The sequence below is a fragment of the Ceratotherium simum genome, chromosome 18 (assembly GCF_057802395.1).
Source record: "Ceratotherium simum simum isolate JZ-2026a chromosome 18, ASM5780239v1, whole genome shotgun sequence".
Taxonomy (NCBI): Eukaryota; Metazoa; Chordata; class Mammalia; order Perissodactyla; family Rhinocerotidae; genus Ceratotherium; species Ceratotherium simum.
Window position 1 is genome coordinate 30,343,421 of NC_141917.1, and position 17,872 is coordinate 30,361,292.

The following is a 17,872-nucleotide window of genomic DNA, read 5'->3' on the forward strand; positions in this document are numbered from 1 at the left end:
ATGAGAATAAAAACACGTATAGTGTGGTTTTAAGAGAAAATAGGAGAAGAATTAGAGATGAATATAGACAACTGAAGGAATTTTGCTATGAAAGGGAGCAGAAAAATTAAGCAGTTGTTGGAGGGGGATCTAGGGGTAAAGATAAGGGTTTTGTTTTTGTTTTGTTCTTGTGGGAGTAGAAAGTAGTCACCAGCATATAGATGTTTATATGCTGATTGAAATGATTCAGTAAGAAGGAAAATTGATGTGGGAGAAAGAAGAGAGTTGCTGGAATGATGTCTTTGAATAGATTAGGGCAGAGAAGGGATCAGTAATGAAGATTATGCATAAGAGAATGATTTTTTTTGCATATCTTTTATGTGTACCCCTTCTCAGTTGCTCTTTTAGGTACTTTAAATAATGATCTTAACCTGTTGAATGGAAGAATTTCCTAAAGTATCTGATACGTATTCCATTTGTTCTTCTACTGAGTTGTCTTGAAGAATTCGTTGTTCCTAGGAACTATGTCACATAATGAAGATCAAAAGTCAGAGTAGCTAGAGTTTCTTAAAAAGATTCTTAGAGGAGCCAAATTCTGAATAACTAACAGAACTGAGATGGCTGATAAGACTGTTACATACATTTATAATTTAATATTAATGTAGAAGTCTTGGTATATCCAGGCTTTTCTTATATTTTATATAAATCCAAAAAGAGGTTCTGTGTGTGTGTCTAAACAAAAAAATTACAAACTTCAAGATCTAGTGCTTTCTAATGGTGTTGAATAATCAATTCAGTGGAATCTGGCCAGCCTTTGATGGACTAGTAAAAGTGTATTTTAAATTTTTACAGTAGTTGAAAGTGTGCCCTCTTGTGGACTGTTCAGTAATTTTACATAAAAGCATTTTCTCTTATATTTCAGATTAAATTGTGTATCATTGAGTGTGTTATGGTCAAAAGTTGAGACCTACATCTAAATGTTACAGTTCTTTAAGACCTAACCCTCATTTATAAAGAAATAACGTTGCCATTGTTTGATTTTGCATTTCTAATACTATTGTATAGGAAATAGTCTCGTGGCATAAGATATAGTCTCAACCTTTATTGGGGGCTTGAGATAGACTGTTTCTTTGGCAGTGGGAAAGAAGGTGAGAAATAAAATTTTTGGTGTGGGGAGGTACACTAGGAACCTAAATAACTCATAACAGTGCTTCAAAATTTCCTCATGGCCTCTCGGTAAAAGAAATTTTTTTAAATAATCAAATTCCAGGGCTCAGGATTATTTTTTCCTGATGCAGCTTGTATTTTTGCATATTTTGTTATGATTAAACATTGTGTAACTACTCTGCAGGCCTCTGCAAATCAATTTAATTGTTGGGGACCCTTTAAAGTGATACAAACTTTTGTTAATGTTGGTTCATATAAAAACGCATGTGAAATAAATTGATAAGAACAAGGAAGAAAACTGATTTTAGAAATATATAAAGTTTTACTAACTGTTTTACTTCTCAATGAACATACACACAATCTATAAACTGCTTTTGAGACACCCTAAATCTCAACCGAATTTACTTATTGATGACTTTTCTTTCTCTTCATAATAGTACTCAATAATGAAACTATATCCTTCTATTACATATCATATATATATTCTGATATAGCTACATGATTGGAACACACACACATATAACACACATTATTGGTATCCAGCATGGTGGCTACAGGGAGCTCAGGGTTCCAAAAGCAAAGCATGTGTCCAAAGAGAGCTTTAGAGTTTTGTTTTATTTTGCATTTTTCGTATTTAATGGAAATAATTTGGAACTATAGGAAAGCAGAATAAAGAAGTGAGATTTTTCACAGTGTAGCTGATTGGAAACTGTTTGGTTTTGAGCTAGGATTTGAGGAAGGTCTTTTAGAAGTGTCTTAAACAGAATGTGAAAAAAAATTGTTCTTAGTAGGCAGTGAAGAGGGATCTGAAGGTAGCTTGACTAAAGTGAAAGGATCCTGCTGGAGAGGTGCCACACTCTAGGGAGTCACTGTTTTACCTATTTAAAACAGCAAATAGTAAAACATAGATTTAATTATTTACTTACTTATCTAGCTATTTAGGATTTATATTCCACCTGTTTCCCCAAAGTATTTGAGGCAGCTTATACTATTAAATGTAATATAAACTGAGACAGTAAAAAATGTAGTTTTAAGCCCTCCATCCTTCCCCACCGAAAGAAAAAAAATTAACATTGGCAAGGAAGAAAAATGTTGATTAGCTAAATATTACGCATATATAAAATTTGATTTATTCAAAATAATACTGTAATCACACAAGATGACAACATGGTGTAAAGAATACTTAAGTAGAAATCCAAACATTTGTATTCTAGTCTTGACTAGGTCAATTACTAGCTGTGAGACCTTGAACAAACATTTAGCTTCTCTGAGGAACAATTGCCTTTACTTTTTATTGGTTTATCTTTCTGTCATCGCAATGTAGATGTTTCCCAGTTTTATGTCCTTCAGATATGCATGAGAACGTAAGATTTGGTTAGAAAGACTTGAGTTCAGATCCCAGATATGCTGTGTGGTATCTGTGAAGCCACAAACCAAGCATTTAGGCTCTAAGCTTTCATTTTTGCATCTGTGAAATAGAGATAATCTTCACAATCCCCTGACTTGAGTATGATTAAGGAAGGTATGTATTAATGTCTGGCATATAAGAAGTGCTAAAAATAATTTCCCCTACAATGTTACCTTGTCTCTTGCCTATCTCATCTGTTATTATAATAACTGCTGTCAATCCTCTGTGGATCACTTCCATATCTATAGCTGTAGTTCTGACCACTTTTATCAGTTCCAGAATTTCCAACTTCCTGCCTTAAACGTCTCCAACTAGATATGGGCATTTTAATCTGAATGAGTCCAAAATCAGACCATCATCACATGTCGATACTGTGATATTCTTCCAACAACTTTCTGCCTCCATTCTCTCTCTCTACCACCCCTTCTTCCTTATCACTTTTACATTAGTTTTACTGAAAGCTTAAGTTCAGTAATATCAAGGATATGAAAAAGAAAGTTCAACATTTCATAACAAACTCCTTTGCAGACTCCAGTTCACCTTTCTGGCCTTATGCTCAGGCCAAAGTGTTTATGAATGCATCCTGCATATTCTATTAGTGTTTAGCACCTACCACAGTGAGTGCTTTCATACAGTAGATTCTTAACATAGGTTTCGTACATAATTATTTAAATATCCCAGAGAAACCTATGTACGTATAGCAGCAACTATTAGAAGACTCATTTAATGTTTTTCATTTTTATATCATTGTTTTTCTGAATCATAAAGTACTATCCTAATAGTTTAAAAAATGCCAAAGAGGGGCCAGCTCCGTGGCCTGGTGGTTAAGTTTGGCGTGCTCCGTTTTCAGCAACCCAGGTTCGCGGGTTCGGATCCTGGGCGCAGACCTACACCACTCGTCAGCCATACTGTGGTGGCAACCCACATACAAAATAGAGGAAGACTGGCACAGATGTTAGTTCAGGATGAATCTTTCTCAAGCAAAAAGAGAAGATTGGCAGCAGGTGTTAGTTCAGGGCCAATCTTCCTCAGGAAAAAAAAAAAAAAGCCCAAGCAATACAGATATAAATACTACAATAATGGGAAATCCCCAGAATCCCAGAATACGTCTCCCTAACCATTGTTAATGGTTTAAAAATATGTCCTTAAAGAACCTTTATTCATGCCTAGACTATCGTTTGTATAAAAATGTATTTTAAATGAAAATGGGCTTGAAATGTACACATTGATATTATTTTCAGTTAGCAATATATCTTGTATATCTTTTCATGAATTTTAAGAATCTTTGTCATTGTTTCTTAAATAAGTGTGATGCAGATTGTGAAGGGATTAAAATATGGAGTAGTGACAGTAAAATTGGTTCAGGTTTTAATTCAATGATTCTTTCCCTTTCTCCCCCTGGAAGATGAACCCCCTTTTAGAACATTCCCATGGCCAAAGTCAAATTTCGAAGGGTAGAGACTGTTTCCATCTTGTTAACCACTGCACTTTGCTTGCCTAGCATAGTGTCTGACACAGTAACACAAAATAAATATTATTGTATGCATCATCATGAAGCGTTAAATACTATAGAAATGTAGTGTGTTCTTTTGGGTATCATTTATAACTCAAGAAGTACCTGTATGGGGTTGGATGAACTATTGATCTAACCTCATATGACATTTTAAAACTATTTTAATCATCAGGTAAAAGGAAAATACTTTAGTTACGTCAAAAAAAAAAGATGAAGCAGATTTTTCTGGAGAACAATACAAAAATAGAATTTAAAGGAATTTCAGTTATTAAATTAAGGCAGACTGAACAGTTGCTATGGGAAAAGTTACCAAATTGATATCTTACATTTACATCATCATTGATATATTCAGAAATAGAGGAAATAAAGAGTTTGTGCTTGACAAGATTTATTTATTAAAATGTTATTATGCCAGTTTTGAGAAGAGAAGTTATTATAAACTTAATATAAAAAGTACCAGAGTGTTTACTTATTTGTTATAATCTTTTATCCAAGACTGATTTTGTTCAAATCTCTGCTGCTCTGTAGTCCAGATGAAGAGTAAAATAAAAGAGTACTTGAGGTACCATAGAAATGTGAACTGAGTTCTAGTTGTGGTTATACAGTAAGGAGTCTGATTCCATAAAGTCATGGTCACCTTACTTTTTAGTTACATGGTATAGTTTACTGAATAACATTCATTTAAATTTGATGTTTTAGTAAAGCTGTAACATAATATTAGAAAAAGAATGAAAAGTATCTGCATATATGAAAGATTTCTGAGATAATGTATGTGACAAAAGCAAGATGCAGAAAAGTAAATAATAGCAGCTCACATTTATTGAACCCTTCCTATATGCCCAGTACAGTACTATGTTACATGTATTAACTCATTTCATCCTTCCAACAAAATTAGAAGTAGTAATATTACTTGCTGTGTGTTTCAGAGATGAGGAAACTGAGGTACAGAGAGATTCAGTTACTTTTCCAAGGTTACATAGTAAGTAAAGGAGCTTGGATTCAAATCCAGGCAGTCTGTTCTCTTTCTTCCTTGACTGTATAATGTGACTGTTTCCTTTCCTCGCATGTGTTGATTGTACAACATGATTTTTAATTGGTGCCTAGTAATCTTTCATGGATGTAACATCATTTATTGTACCAATAATGTTAAATGAATAATATTGTTACACATTTTAGATGTTATGTAAAATGTCCATGTGCCAGACAGCCTGAGTTTGACTCCTGCTGTATGGCCTTAGGCAAGGTACTTAACCTCTCTGTATCAGTTTCCTCATTAAATAAAACTGAAATGTTAGTACCTCTGTGTCATATAAGGATTAAATGAGAGTACATTTAAAGTGTTTATAACCATTTTTTACTACTTAGTAGGTGCTAAATAAATGTTAGTTATCGTTTCTACCAGTTTTTCCTACTAAAGAAGTGAAATTGTTGAGACAAGATTATACACAGTTTTTGGCTGTACAGCGAGTACCAAGTGGCCGTCCAAGAAAGTTATCTACCATCAGGTTATGAGAGTGCCATTTATTTCAAATCCATCCAAATTTGAATATTATTATTATAACTTCTACCAATACTGTTGTGTTTGCATTTCTTTTGTTTGCATGAGGAAATCATAAATTTTGAAGTAAAATTAAATGAACAAAGAACTAGTGTCTTTAAAAATCTTCGCAAGTGCTTAGAAGTTCCCTTTAGACTCATTATAATGGTCTGAAATGAGAATTTACTATAATAACTTCCACTAGTTAAGCATTATTTTAATTAAACCTCAAGCCATTCTAAAATTAGTTTATAAGTAATTTCTCACCCAATTTTTTTGTGTTTGATTTAATTTTTAGTATTACAACAGTTGGATTTTTTTTTCTGCTTTTTATTGCCAGTATTTATTTCAGCTACCTTATCATTTAAGTAATTATAGGTGGGCATGCCTGGGACCATTATATATATTTGTAGTACTGTGGTGAAATATATACTGGAATTTCAAATAATAATTTGTATTAGATCTTTCATAAGTAGGGATTATTTGTGTTGAAAAGAGCCCCCATTCCCTAATTCACCTATATTTCTCCTCTGTTCCCCTAAATGTGTTTTTTCCAGTTAGCAGTAACACTGTTGACTTTCTGGATCACTGTATTGTGCCAACTAGTATGTCAAGTGATTTACCTACATCATTTTGTTTCATTCTCATCACCACTTAGGAGGTAGGCTACTTTCTTCACTCTTCCATTTCTTTAAATCAACAACTTTCAAACTGCTTTGCCTTGGTGACCCACAATTAGAAAGACATTTTACCTGGACTCACAAAGCCATGTGCAATGTACCCTTATATTTCTATTGCCTCCATCCCTCTCAATGTTGATCTCAACCCACTAAATTTATTTTATAATCCACTAATCAGCTGCCATTCACAGATTTTAAGTAAAGCACTGCCTTAAGTAACAGTTCTAAAGTACTCATTATAATCTTCTTTCCCATTTGGTTACTATTTCATTCTGGACCCATTGTTCCCCAGAGATAAGGACTTGCAGCTTCAGTTTCAGCAGTTTCATGAAAGACAGTGTACTTTCACAGAGCCAGGTAGACCAAACATTGCCCAATCCAGAGCCAGAAATGCCAGGGAAGGGGTGTGTATATTCACTTTTAGAATTCTAGCAGTGCTGTTTCTTGATGGACTCTGGTCACCTTCCAGCATAAGCCAGCAACATTTCCATAGATTACTCATATTCATCAAAATATATGACTTTAGCTAAAATTATAAGTCCATTTCTACCAAATTCTTCTCTTCTTCAAAATCTTGGATTCCAATGAAATCAGCTTAGTTCAGCAGTAAGGAGTAAATATATTTGTCAGAAGTCATCTACTCAATCCATACTTACAGCACTTTAAACTAAACCAAACAAGCATTGTTGCTCCCCTTCCTTCCCTGCTTATTCCCAGTTTTGAGTTGACATCAGAGTATATTCAGATGCCTTGTTACATCACTAAGAAAAGCACAATCTTGTCGTTAGTTTTGTTAATCTTCTAATTCATATGTGGTAACTAATTATGTACATCATTTTTAGACTAAAAAACTCCAGCCTAGGGTTGGGTCTGCTTTACTTGTTATTCACCTGGGATTTAGGAAAATAGAATAAAGTCTGGTAGCCCACAATAGAAGCCTCTAGCGTATTGTTCTTTATGGGTTCCTATGCTCTGAATTAAAAAATTAAACATGGTCACTTGTTACTTAATCTGCTACTAAGTATGGCAATTTACTTGTACAACAGTGAATCGTATATGAATAACAAGGTGTTTCTATGCTGTTCTGTACATAATTTGTATGCAGCTATTTTTTTCCATCAATTACTAAGCATAAATTGGAACTTTCTTATCAGCCTAAACTTAGAAAAAATGCATTGTATTTTGGTGACCTCTGTCAGGTTTTAAATTCTTTTTTTGTGTGTGTGCTTGACATGACTGCTAAATATGCAGTGTTTCTTTAGTGATTGTTGAAGAATCAAATTAATAACTTCACAGAGTAAAGTCCACAGTGTAGCAAAAGGACAAATATGGGACAGCAAATAGAATTGTATCTTTCCTGTTCTATTTTCTGTGCCGTTTCCTTTCAGTGGGCTTCTACTAGCAGATTATAAGTCAGTCATTCATCAAAGGAATGCAGTATTTTTTCCTTGACCGGCAACTAGAAAAGAATGTACATATAAAGATTATTAAACTGTAAAGGAAAAAGAAAAAACAACACGTGATTACCAAAAAGACAGGATAGTTGTTGCCTCTGGAAGGAACTAGAGTGCTAGCCTTCTCGATGTTGATTCTATGGATGCTTACTTTATAACTCTGTTAAACCATACATATTTTATGAACTTTTGTCAATATATCATATATTTATAATAAAAGTGTTTGAGGAAAAAGAAAATTCTTAATTTTAACTACCTGTATACTTCTATCTTTAAAAAAAACTTATTTGCAAAGTTGCATTAAGATGTATAAGGGGAGTTATTAGTGCTATACCATTTCACTGTTTTGAAGTTTACAACCTCAAAAAAAGAAACATTTAAAGTGTTTAGACTGAAAATTACAATTCAATTTTCTATTTTAGCACTATGTCTTAGATAGTTGATGTGGAGTAGACTTCTATTTGCTCATTAGTTTTATAAAGTTATTTAATAAAAGGCATATCTTTGATTAAGGTGCACATTATTAAAATGTTGTGTTATATACTTCAAAAAAAGTTCTTACACAAGTACTGTTAAAGGAAAGATACATGTTCCAAAAGCAACTTGTTGAAATTAAGATGAGAAAAATTTGGGGACATTGAACAGAAAAATGGAAAAGGTGTTCAGGAATTTTACAGAATGTGTATACACACACACACGCACACACACACACACAGAATTACATCATAATAAGAACTGAATATTTAAGTCATTGTACGGGAACATTAAAATGTTAACAACACATGCCTTTCTCTGTCCTTTATGTGGCTGTGTATTGATTATGTGACTGATTAATATTAAGCAAGCAGTGATAGTTGGGAAGACAAGGTAAGTACATGAACATTAAGTAATTATACAAGAATGAAACAAGACAAGTTTCAAAAAATATCACAAAGGAATATATAATTATTTACAAAATAATGTTAGGCAATAAATATTATAAGTTTAGGGTAGATTAAGGTAGGATGGCTTTTGGCTGAATTTGTGTGAGATTTCATGAAGTAGTGGGAACTTGCCCTAGATCTTGAAGAATTATAAGATTTGGATTAAAGTACAGATGGGCTGCCTAGGTAGGGAGATACATAAGGAAATAAATAGAAATGAGAAAACACAAGGTGGATTCCAGAGAATCTGATCAGCTTGGTTGGAGAAGATGGTTTATGTAAGAGAATCTTGAGAGACATAGCTAGAAAGGTAAGGTGAAGCTAGATTTTAATGTGTTTATAATATGGAAAAGAATTATAGTGCTTGTCAAAATTGAGTATCCCTGTCTAGTAATACAGCCTACTGGTTACACAAACTCTTGAGCCAGATTGCTTGGGTTCTAATCTTTGCTCCGCAAGTTACTTTAAACTCCCTGTAAATTAATTTCCTCATCAGTAAAATGCAGAAAATAATAGTACCTACTTTACTTGGTTGTTGTGAGGTCTAAATGAGTTAATGTATGCAAAGCACTTTGCAGTGCTTAACATACATTAAGTAGTATATGAATGGTGGCTATTATTGTTATATACATTGAACAAGAAAAGCAGAAAATTTTATTTTTTATAAGCGTTTCCCTAATAGTAATATATTTAACATATTTTTACAAATAATTTTCTGTTTTTTCTTGCAGTGTTTGGGAAATGGGAAGTAATGACAGCTGGCACCTGAACTAAGTACTTTTATAGGCAACACCATTCCAGAACTTCAGGATGAATGGGGATATGCCCCATGTCCCCATCACTACTCTTGCGGGGATTGCTAGTCTCACAGACCGTAAGTTTGGTTAATTTATCTAATTTATGTTTTAGTCTGTGTTAACAATAATCTTTAGAGAAACTGTAACAAAAATTGTAGTGTTATAAATAACAGGAAATTTTTGAGATTTTAGACTTTGAATGGCAAACCTTATTATTTCCTTTGATTTATTGGCATACATGTGAAAGTAAGAAAATTAGTGTAGTCAGCTAATAATAGGTAAGACTTTAATTTCTGTTTCATCCTAAGGACCCATTAAGAAATGGTAACGTGTTTGTTTAAAGATCTTACATATTAAAGGGATAAATGCAAAAGTAAGGACCAAAGAAAATGAGACAAAGCGTTAAGAAAAATCAAAACTGATGAAGCATCGGTTTGCGTATAGCAACTAATCAAGACTTTATAAAAGGCATTTATAGAAATGGTAACTGAAACTGCCCTTCAAAGAAGAAAATTTGATAGCCTGACTTAATCTAATCATAGTGATATTTATTTTGGACGTCATGTTCAGTAATCTCTTGGAGTTTGTCATAGATGTCAAGCAGCCTATTTTACTCTTACTTAGGTTTAAAGAACATTGTCATTCTTCTGAGATTTACTTAGTGTAACACAATTTTTTAGGTACTCATTGTTTTGGTAGGCAATTTGAATTCTTAGTCTCTGGGTAACGGTGCAACAAGTTACCCAGAATGTTAGTCCCTATGTCATCCTACCTGAATAAATAAAGGGAAAAAGAGATACGAGGAGAGGTAGAAGGTGAGGAGACATACTCTTCTTTGTATAGCATTATGCAAGATTTAGGGCTTTTAATAAAGGAGCTGTGAGAAAATAACTTGAAGAAATGTTTTTAATTTGTTGTGTCCCCCAAATACTGTTTTTCTGTTGTTGTTAATTTCCAGCTGGTTTTAGTGGGTGTAAAATAGATAACAACCTACAGCTTCAAAGGTAGGAAACTAACATGACTAGTTTATGAAGTCTGAGATAACAAGCAAGTACCTGGTAGGAGAAAACTTTTGAAACTGTCTTTAGTTTTTATCACTTTGTTGTTGGTAAGGCATAAACTCATAATGTATAGGAGTGCAAAATCAGATATACTATCAGGAATTTCTTTTTGTTTTGTCCTCCCCTTTATCTCAGCTATACCTCATATTTTAAGTTTGTCTTTTAATAAACCCTATTTATTAAGTAATAATTTGTTTCCTGTTTTTTTATTAATAAAAATTTATTACCCACTGGGGCTGAGCAGCATGATACTTATACTGTATAGGTGATTAGAAATTAAGCCAAAAATAAAGACTTAGACAAATGAACAAATTTCCATTATGTGAAGAGACATTAAATAGCTGAATGTAAACCACTGTAAAACATTTATGTCCGTTTGTTTCCTGTTAGAATAGAATGAAGGGAGCAGAGAACTATTTAGAAATTGATGAAATTTATAGCTTATAGCAAATTCTTTAGATATTCTTCTTCCTCCGGAATCCTCTTCTGTGAATGTTCTCTTGCTAAAATGAGCTATTAATTTTTATATATACTTAAGCTTTTAAAAAACATATTACTTGTCTATCTGGCGAAGAGTTTTAGGTATTGTTACTTTATTTATGTGAGAGTACTAGTGATTCTGATAAATCTTATAAGCAAAAATAAATGAGATTAGTTAATGTATTCTCAATTCTTGGAAGTTAGTTTTTAACCTTACCTTTTTGGCTACTCATTTATTAAATTAATAAAAATTTAAGATACGAAAAATCAGCACGAATATAAAGGAGCTGAGTTTTATTCTTAGAGAGTAGTATAATTTATTATGGTCCGAGTGATGTTTTGGGGGTTTTGTAGAGTTGATCAAAGTTTGTTGAGGGAGAGGAGGAATACCTTTTAATAATTTGTCACATTGATATTTGTAACTTATTTTTAATCCTGAAAAATATGTAAGCATTAAAGAGACTTCGTACAGTCACTCGATTTCTAATAGTGTGATTTTATTCCAAATAGTCCTGAACCAGCTGCCTCTACCATCCCCTTTACCTGCTACAACTACAAAGAGCCTTCTCTTTAATGCACGAATAGCAGAAGAGGTGAACTGCCTTTTGGCCTGTAGGGATGATAATTTGGTTTCACAGCTTGTCCATAGCCTCAACCAGGTATCAACAGATCACATGTAAGTACAATTTAAAATAAAGTGAAAAGTTTTGATCTTACTAAGAGAATCAGTATTCCTGGTTTTAGTTTTTATTTCAAAAAAACTTAGATACATAGTTTATTTTTAATATATATCAATATCCAAGTAAGAATATAGCCTTACTATGATGAGATACTAATGAAATTTAAATAGGCCCTAGCTATTCTGAGACAATAGTTCTGACCCATGTAGTTCTATGAAGATCTTTTCAACTCTTTTGGAATAATCTTGGAATCAAGATGGATCTGTTTAGAGGTCTCAAATTGTTTATGAAGCTATCTCCTTTTTTCCTGGTATTGCTAGAATGGTTAGAATTCCTGGGCACTAGGGACTGTGGCTAGCTTTATTTGGAGTATGTTCACATGCTTTTCATGAGAAGTATAACAAGAACTCAAGGACTAACTCCACGGAAGACTACTACAGAATTTGGGACTAATTTTTCCCAGGATTTATTATACAATCTGAACATACAAGTGTGTATTTTCACACAGTGGGCTTTTAAAAATAATATAAACTTAACTTATATAGCTTATTTACAAAATTTTTGCATGAGTATACTTTTTAAATTTTACTTTTTGTATAAAAGCAGTACATACTTATAATATTTTAACAACATAAAATGTGTGAACAGTTAAATCTTTTACCCTTATCCCTTCACATCCCACTATACAGTGGTACTCATGTATCTTTTTTTTTTTTTTTAATTTAAAAATTCATTATTTAGGGAAATGAGGATAAAGCACATTATCATGGAGAGGTCTCTGCCATTAGATGCAGTACATACTTTGGGGCCATTTTTAAAGCTGATGACTCTAAGGTGAAATACTTACTGAATGAATTTTGTGATGGAGAAACTGAAAAATGATTGGTTAAAATCAGAAGGAAGTATAATACTAATATTGTGTCACTCCAGAAATTCAATGATGTCTAAATATTATATCACTTCTTATACCTGTACATACTTAATCAACAGTTTTCACCAAATAGTTAAAGAGATAAAGAAAATAGCACATACACAGTTATGATTTATTTTATGGAGAGCTGCTTTAAGATTGCCCCCAGAAATTTATTGAATCTTGTCATTGGACACCATCTTTATAAATCTTTCTTATTAGATTAAATGAGTGGAACAGTGACTTGTAGAATGTAAAATTAGAAACACTGCCTATATTTAGCTTTTTTTTTCCCCAAGGAAGATTAGCCCTGAGCTAACATCTGTTGCCAGTCCTCCTCTTTTTGCTGAGGAAGACTGGCCCTGGGCTAACATCTGTGCCTATCTTCCTCTACTTTATACGGGACACCGCCACAGCATGGCTTGATAAGTGGTGCATAGGTCTGCGCCCCGGGTTCCGAACCTGCAAACCCCAGGCCACTGAAGGGGAGCCTGCAGACTTAACCACTACGCCACTGGGCCGGCCCCTGCCTATGTTTAATTTTACCATTTATTTTCCATAGTTGTGAATTTACTTTACTACTTACTTTCAAGTGTATTGAAAATTGTGACTATCCTTAATCATTTGCTTGGTTTTTTTTTCCCCCTGATGAGTTTATTTGAGAAAAGAATGTAAGATGGAAAAATTACATAACCTCTGGGTCTTGTCTTAACCAGTGTGGCTACTCTGTTTCATTCAGAGGACATTCTCAAAAAGGCAGATTCACTTATATTCAGATGTAAGGGAGAAAATATATTCCAAGCCCAAATATCAACTTCTGTGCGTAATTATCACCTCTGTACCCTTCCATTATTTTGAAGAGTTTAGAGTAGACTCTATTTTCTACTTTGAAAGTAATGTGAACATTCTGAAATAGAGTTCCATAAAATAGTGTTTTGGACTTGTTTTTTCTGTTCAAAATAAAATGGAAAAAAAAGTTGTCCTTAGAAGAACTCCCCTCTGTCATTTTTGATAATTCTATTTGTTCTAGGAATAGCGTCTTCAAAATCCATGAAATTGTTAGACATACTTGTGTGATTTATTTTTATACCATAAGTCTTCTTGATTTACTGCTTCAGCGTTTTCTGAATTTCACTAGTGAATTGTTATCTAACTAATGTAGAATAGAGAATTCTTAATCAATCACTGTTTTAATTTTTGATATTTGTTTTTTCAATGTCAGAGAGTTGAAAGATAACCTTGGCAGTGATGATCCAGAAGGCGACATACCAGTCTTGTTGCAGGCTGTCCTGTCAAGGAGTCCTAACGTTTTCAGGGAGAAAAGTATGCAGAACAGATATGTACAAAGTGGTAAGGTTCTTCATAATTGAATTTCATAGTATATTTTTTCATATACCTTGAATCAAGCCAAAAACAAGAAGGAAATTAAATGGATGTTAATATTCTTACAGTTTAATATGTAACTAAATTTCTTGGGAATTGGACAGAGCTTAAAGTGTCTTTTGTTAGATATTTCAGAATGTATTCATTTACTCAAAGAGCTTTAGAAATTTTTTTTGTTTAGAAAATCATAGAATTGATATGAAAGAAGTCTTTTGATAAATAATAAAAATATTTGCAGAGCTTTTCAACATGCAGTACATGTATGAATAATTATACCAGGTATTAGTTTTAGTACTGATGGTGATGACATTCATGGTTATGTAGTAATTGGTTTACCAGTTCTGTTGCCTTAGCAACAGAAAAATAGGTTTATAATAAGTATTAAGGGAAAAAATCTATTTATAATAAGTATCTAAAAATCATAAAAATATATCTAAGATATAATTTTTATGTAGTGAAGGAGAACCTTTGAATTAGGAGCATTGTTCTGGTCTGAAGCTCACTGAATCTGGCAAGCCCGAGTACTTACTTGGCTCTCAAGATTAAAATAGTCGGAAGGGAATAGTTTAGATAACTCAAGAAGGTCCAACTCTGTTAATGATTAATTGCATTCAAGAATATTGCCAGATTTATTGGCAGTACCTCTGTGAAGCTCCCTATTCTATTTCCTAGTTTTGTTCTTTAATAGCATTACTTTGTTGATGTTGTATATTTGTGTGTGAATTGTGTTTAAAGCAGTCGCATAGTTACTGTCCATTCCCCAAAGTGAATCCGTGGAAATACCTATGCCCAACTCACCTTTCAGCAAACTGAAGGCAGGTATGCAGGACAAAGTAGTATCTTCACCAGAACTAATAAGCTGGATTGCAGTAGTAGGAGACAGAGAGGAATAATGAAAGGAAAGCTAGAATTATGCATGCTCTGGAAGAGTGTTGGAATGAAAGAAAATATGGAGAGATCATTGTCTGGAAGAAAGACTAATAGGATAAGAGCGTTAAGTATAGAATAATGTGAGTAAATATAAGATTGAATAAAGGAAGTCTTCCGAGGCTATTTATATATATACTATATTTTGTAGCTTCTATTTTTAAATATTTAATTTGGTAGTAAATCACTCTAGTAAAAAACTTTTGGAGTACATATTCACGTTTCAGTCACATATTTTGTGTTTTATACTACATATACTTATTTTTCAGTCCAAAACGTTTGATTTCTCCATATCCTACTTTTTAAAAATATAAACTAACATTTAAAAATTAATTGATTAATTGCATGTTGTGATTTTTTTTTTCTAAGCATTTTGCTGGTGATACTTCGCTTTAAAATTTAAAAAGAGTGATTCTTCATTGCTAAATGTAAATGTGAGTCACACACGGAGAAAATTTAATAATATGCAAATCACTTTTATTCATAGTTCTTTGGAACTTGGAGATAATCAGAAAGGACTATTAGAATTTGATTTGCCCCTTTTGTTTATAAAGCCATTGCTTTCAACCTAGTAATTCTAGCTTGTCTCAGTAGTGACTGTTAATTCAGGTGAAAAAATTTTTTTTCTTATAAACTACTGCCCTCCCTCTCAAAAAAGAATCCAGCAACAATAATTATGGTAGTTAAATTATTAAGCTATGGAACATATGATTTATTGAATTTAAATTGGAAGAGAAAGCTCAGAAGTTGAAATTTAGACTACATACAAAAGAAAACACACTATTAGTGGTAGACTTTGAGGTGATTTTGAGCCCTCATCTTATTCAACCACTGTCTTAGAGCTAGAATCTCTTCTGTAGTATTCCTGACAATTGAACGTATAGCTTCTGTTTGAATGTTTCTAGTGAAAGGCACTTTTCATATCAACAGCAGAAAATGAAATTTGGGAATTTAATGTGATGCTTGAAGCTCCCCAGAAGATTAGCTATACATATCATAAGAAAGTTCAGGGTTAATCATAGATTTTATCTTTGATTTAAAAATGTCTAAAATGAGTTTTTTTGCATCTCCTAAATAACAAAATGCTATTTGTATAACAATTGAAGGAACAATGTCTAGCTTGAAAAGAAATGTGAGAATCTGAAAGCTATCCTCACATTTTCATTCATTAATCAAATGTTCATTTAATCCTTACTGTATGGCAAAGAATTATTGTGGAAGAAAGAATAAGAAAATTACATTTTGCATCAAAAGACTTTTAGATGGAAATTGCAGCAGCTCAAACTTTGGCCCCTAAATAAAATACTCTTTAAAACCTAGGTCTGAATCATAATAAAACAAATAGCACTGTAAAATTAAGCTCCTAAGGACAGGAGATGTATGTAATAAAGTATTCCATGTAATAAAAAAACTACACAAAGGAAGTGTGTAGTATTTGGTCAGAGGTTAGATAAAGTGACTTCTAAAAGTTCTTTTCAATTCTAAGGCTAAATGATAGGACATTAAGTATAAAAGTAAAATTTAAAAAAAATTTAAAAAAAAATTAACTCTTTATCTCTGGTCTTGGATTAGTTATATGGTAAAAGAATGTTTTGGTAAAATTGGTTGTACTTGAAATTTACAGTTTCTATATTTTGCTCTTCAAAATGAACATATTGGTCAAAAAAAGAAAACAGAAAGAATTTTTGAATGTTTGTGAAAGAACAATTGATTTAAATCATTTAAAGGACACTTTTCCATTAAAAGAAAATAACATTTACCATTTTTGTGTGTTGTATAGGAATGATGATGTCTCAATATAAACTTTCTCAGAATTCCATGCACAGTAGTCCTGCATCTTCCAATTATCAACAAACCACTATCTCACATAGCCCCTCCAGGTAATAGATATATCATTTTATTAAGTATTGTTTTCTGTGGTGAATATGCTTGTGAATATACAGTGTATACATACATTAGGTAATGGTGAATTATATGTAGTTAAAAAATTGAAGTGTTTAGCCTTAAATAGTAACACACATGAACATTTGCCTTCAAATGCTACATGTGGAAATGCTGTAATATAATTGAAGTAACTACTATCTTAGTAACTTAATTTCATACAAACAAAAGAATGTGTTAAAATAACCTATGTGTTTGAGATAAATAAGAAAATTTATAGAGTAGAATTTAGGGAGTATGGCTTTATATACCTTTAACAGGTGGATACTTTTATGTAAATAAAATAAATGAATTACCTCAGTTTTTACAAACTGTTTAGTGTAACTTCGAAATTGTGAATTGTGAGTGATTTTTGTACGTTAAATGGCTATTTTTCAAAATGTCTCTGTTTGCATAGATTTTATTTCATACATATTAGAGTTTGGAGAATTTTATGACAGTGAAATTTCAAGGAACAGTGTATTTGTTTTATTTCCTGACATTGTTTATTTGGGTTTTAGCCGGTTTGTGCCACCACAGACAAGCTCTGGGAACAGATTTATGCCACAACAAAATAGCCCAGTGCCTAGTCCATATGCCCCACAAAGCCCTGCAGGATACATGCCATATTCCCATCCTTCAAGTTATACAACACATCCACAGATGCAGCAAGGTAAGAAAGTTGTTTATTCACAGAGAATGCCTGTAATTCTAAGAAAATTCACTTTTTTCTTTTTATAATTTTTAAAACACCAACTAAAATACTACACTGTATACTTATTTGTCAGTAAATATTTCTTTAAGATATGGCTGAAATCATTAAAAACGTTACATGTGTCGTCTGGAAATTGATCATTTGGGAGGTAAAAGGATAGTGCCATTTGAGTCTTTGGATTAGGTTATTATACAACTGAGTATATATAGTTATGAAATTAGAAACTGCTTGTTTAATTGGGCTTTCTTCTTACAGTAGCACTAAGGCAAAGAAGAATTACATTTTAATTGGTAAAGTATATTTAGTGTGAAAAATTTACTATAAAATAGGTACAGTAC

At 32.5% G+C, this 17,872-nt stretch overlaps 1 protein-coding gene across 3 annotated transcripts in view; it reads left to right on the forward strand.

Annotated features, from left to right (window-relative positions):
* NIPBL (NIPBL cohesin loading factor) overlaps positions 1-17,872 on the forward strand; it is a 189,759-nt gene that overhangs the window by 68,537 nt on the left and 103,350 nt on the right. For all 3 annotated transcript variants that reach the window (XM_087443205.1, XM_004422744.3, XM_014781592.2), the window contains exons 2-6: positions 9,393-9,535; positions 11,510-11,675; positions 13,812-13,939; positions 16,680-16,779; positions 17,341-17,492. In XM_087443205.1, coding sequence (XP_087299331.1) covers positions 9,472-9,535; positions 11,510-11,675; positions 13,812-13,939; positions 16,680-16,779; positions 17,341-17,492 — 610 coding nt within the window. In that variant the 5' untranslated portion in view covers positions 9,393-9,471. The remainder of the gene's footprint in view (positions 1-9,392; positions 9,536-11,509; positions 11,676-13,811; positions 13,940-16,679; positions 16,780-17,340; positions 17,493-17,872) is intronic.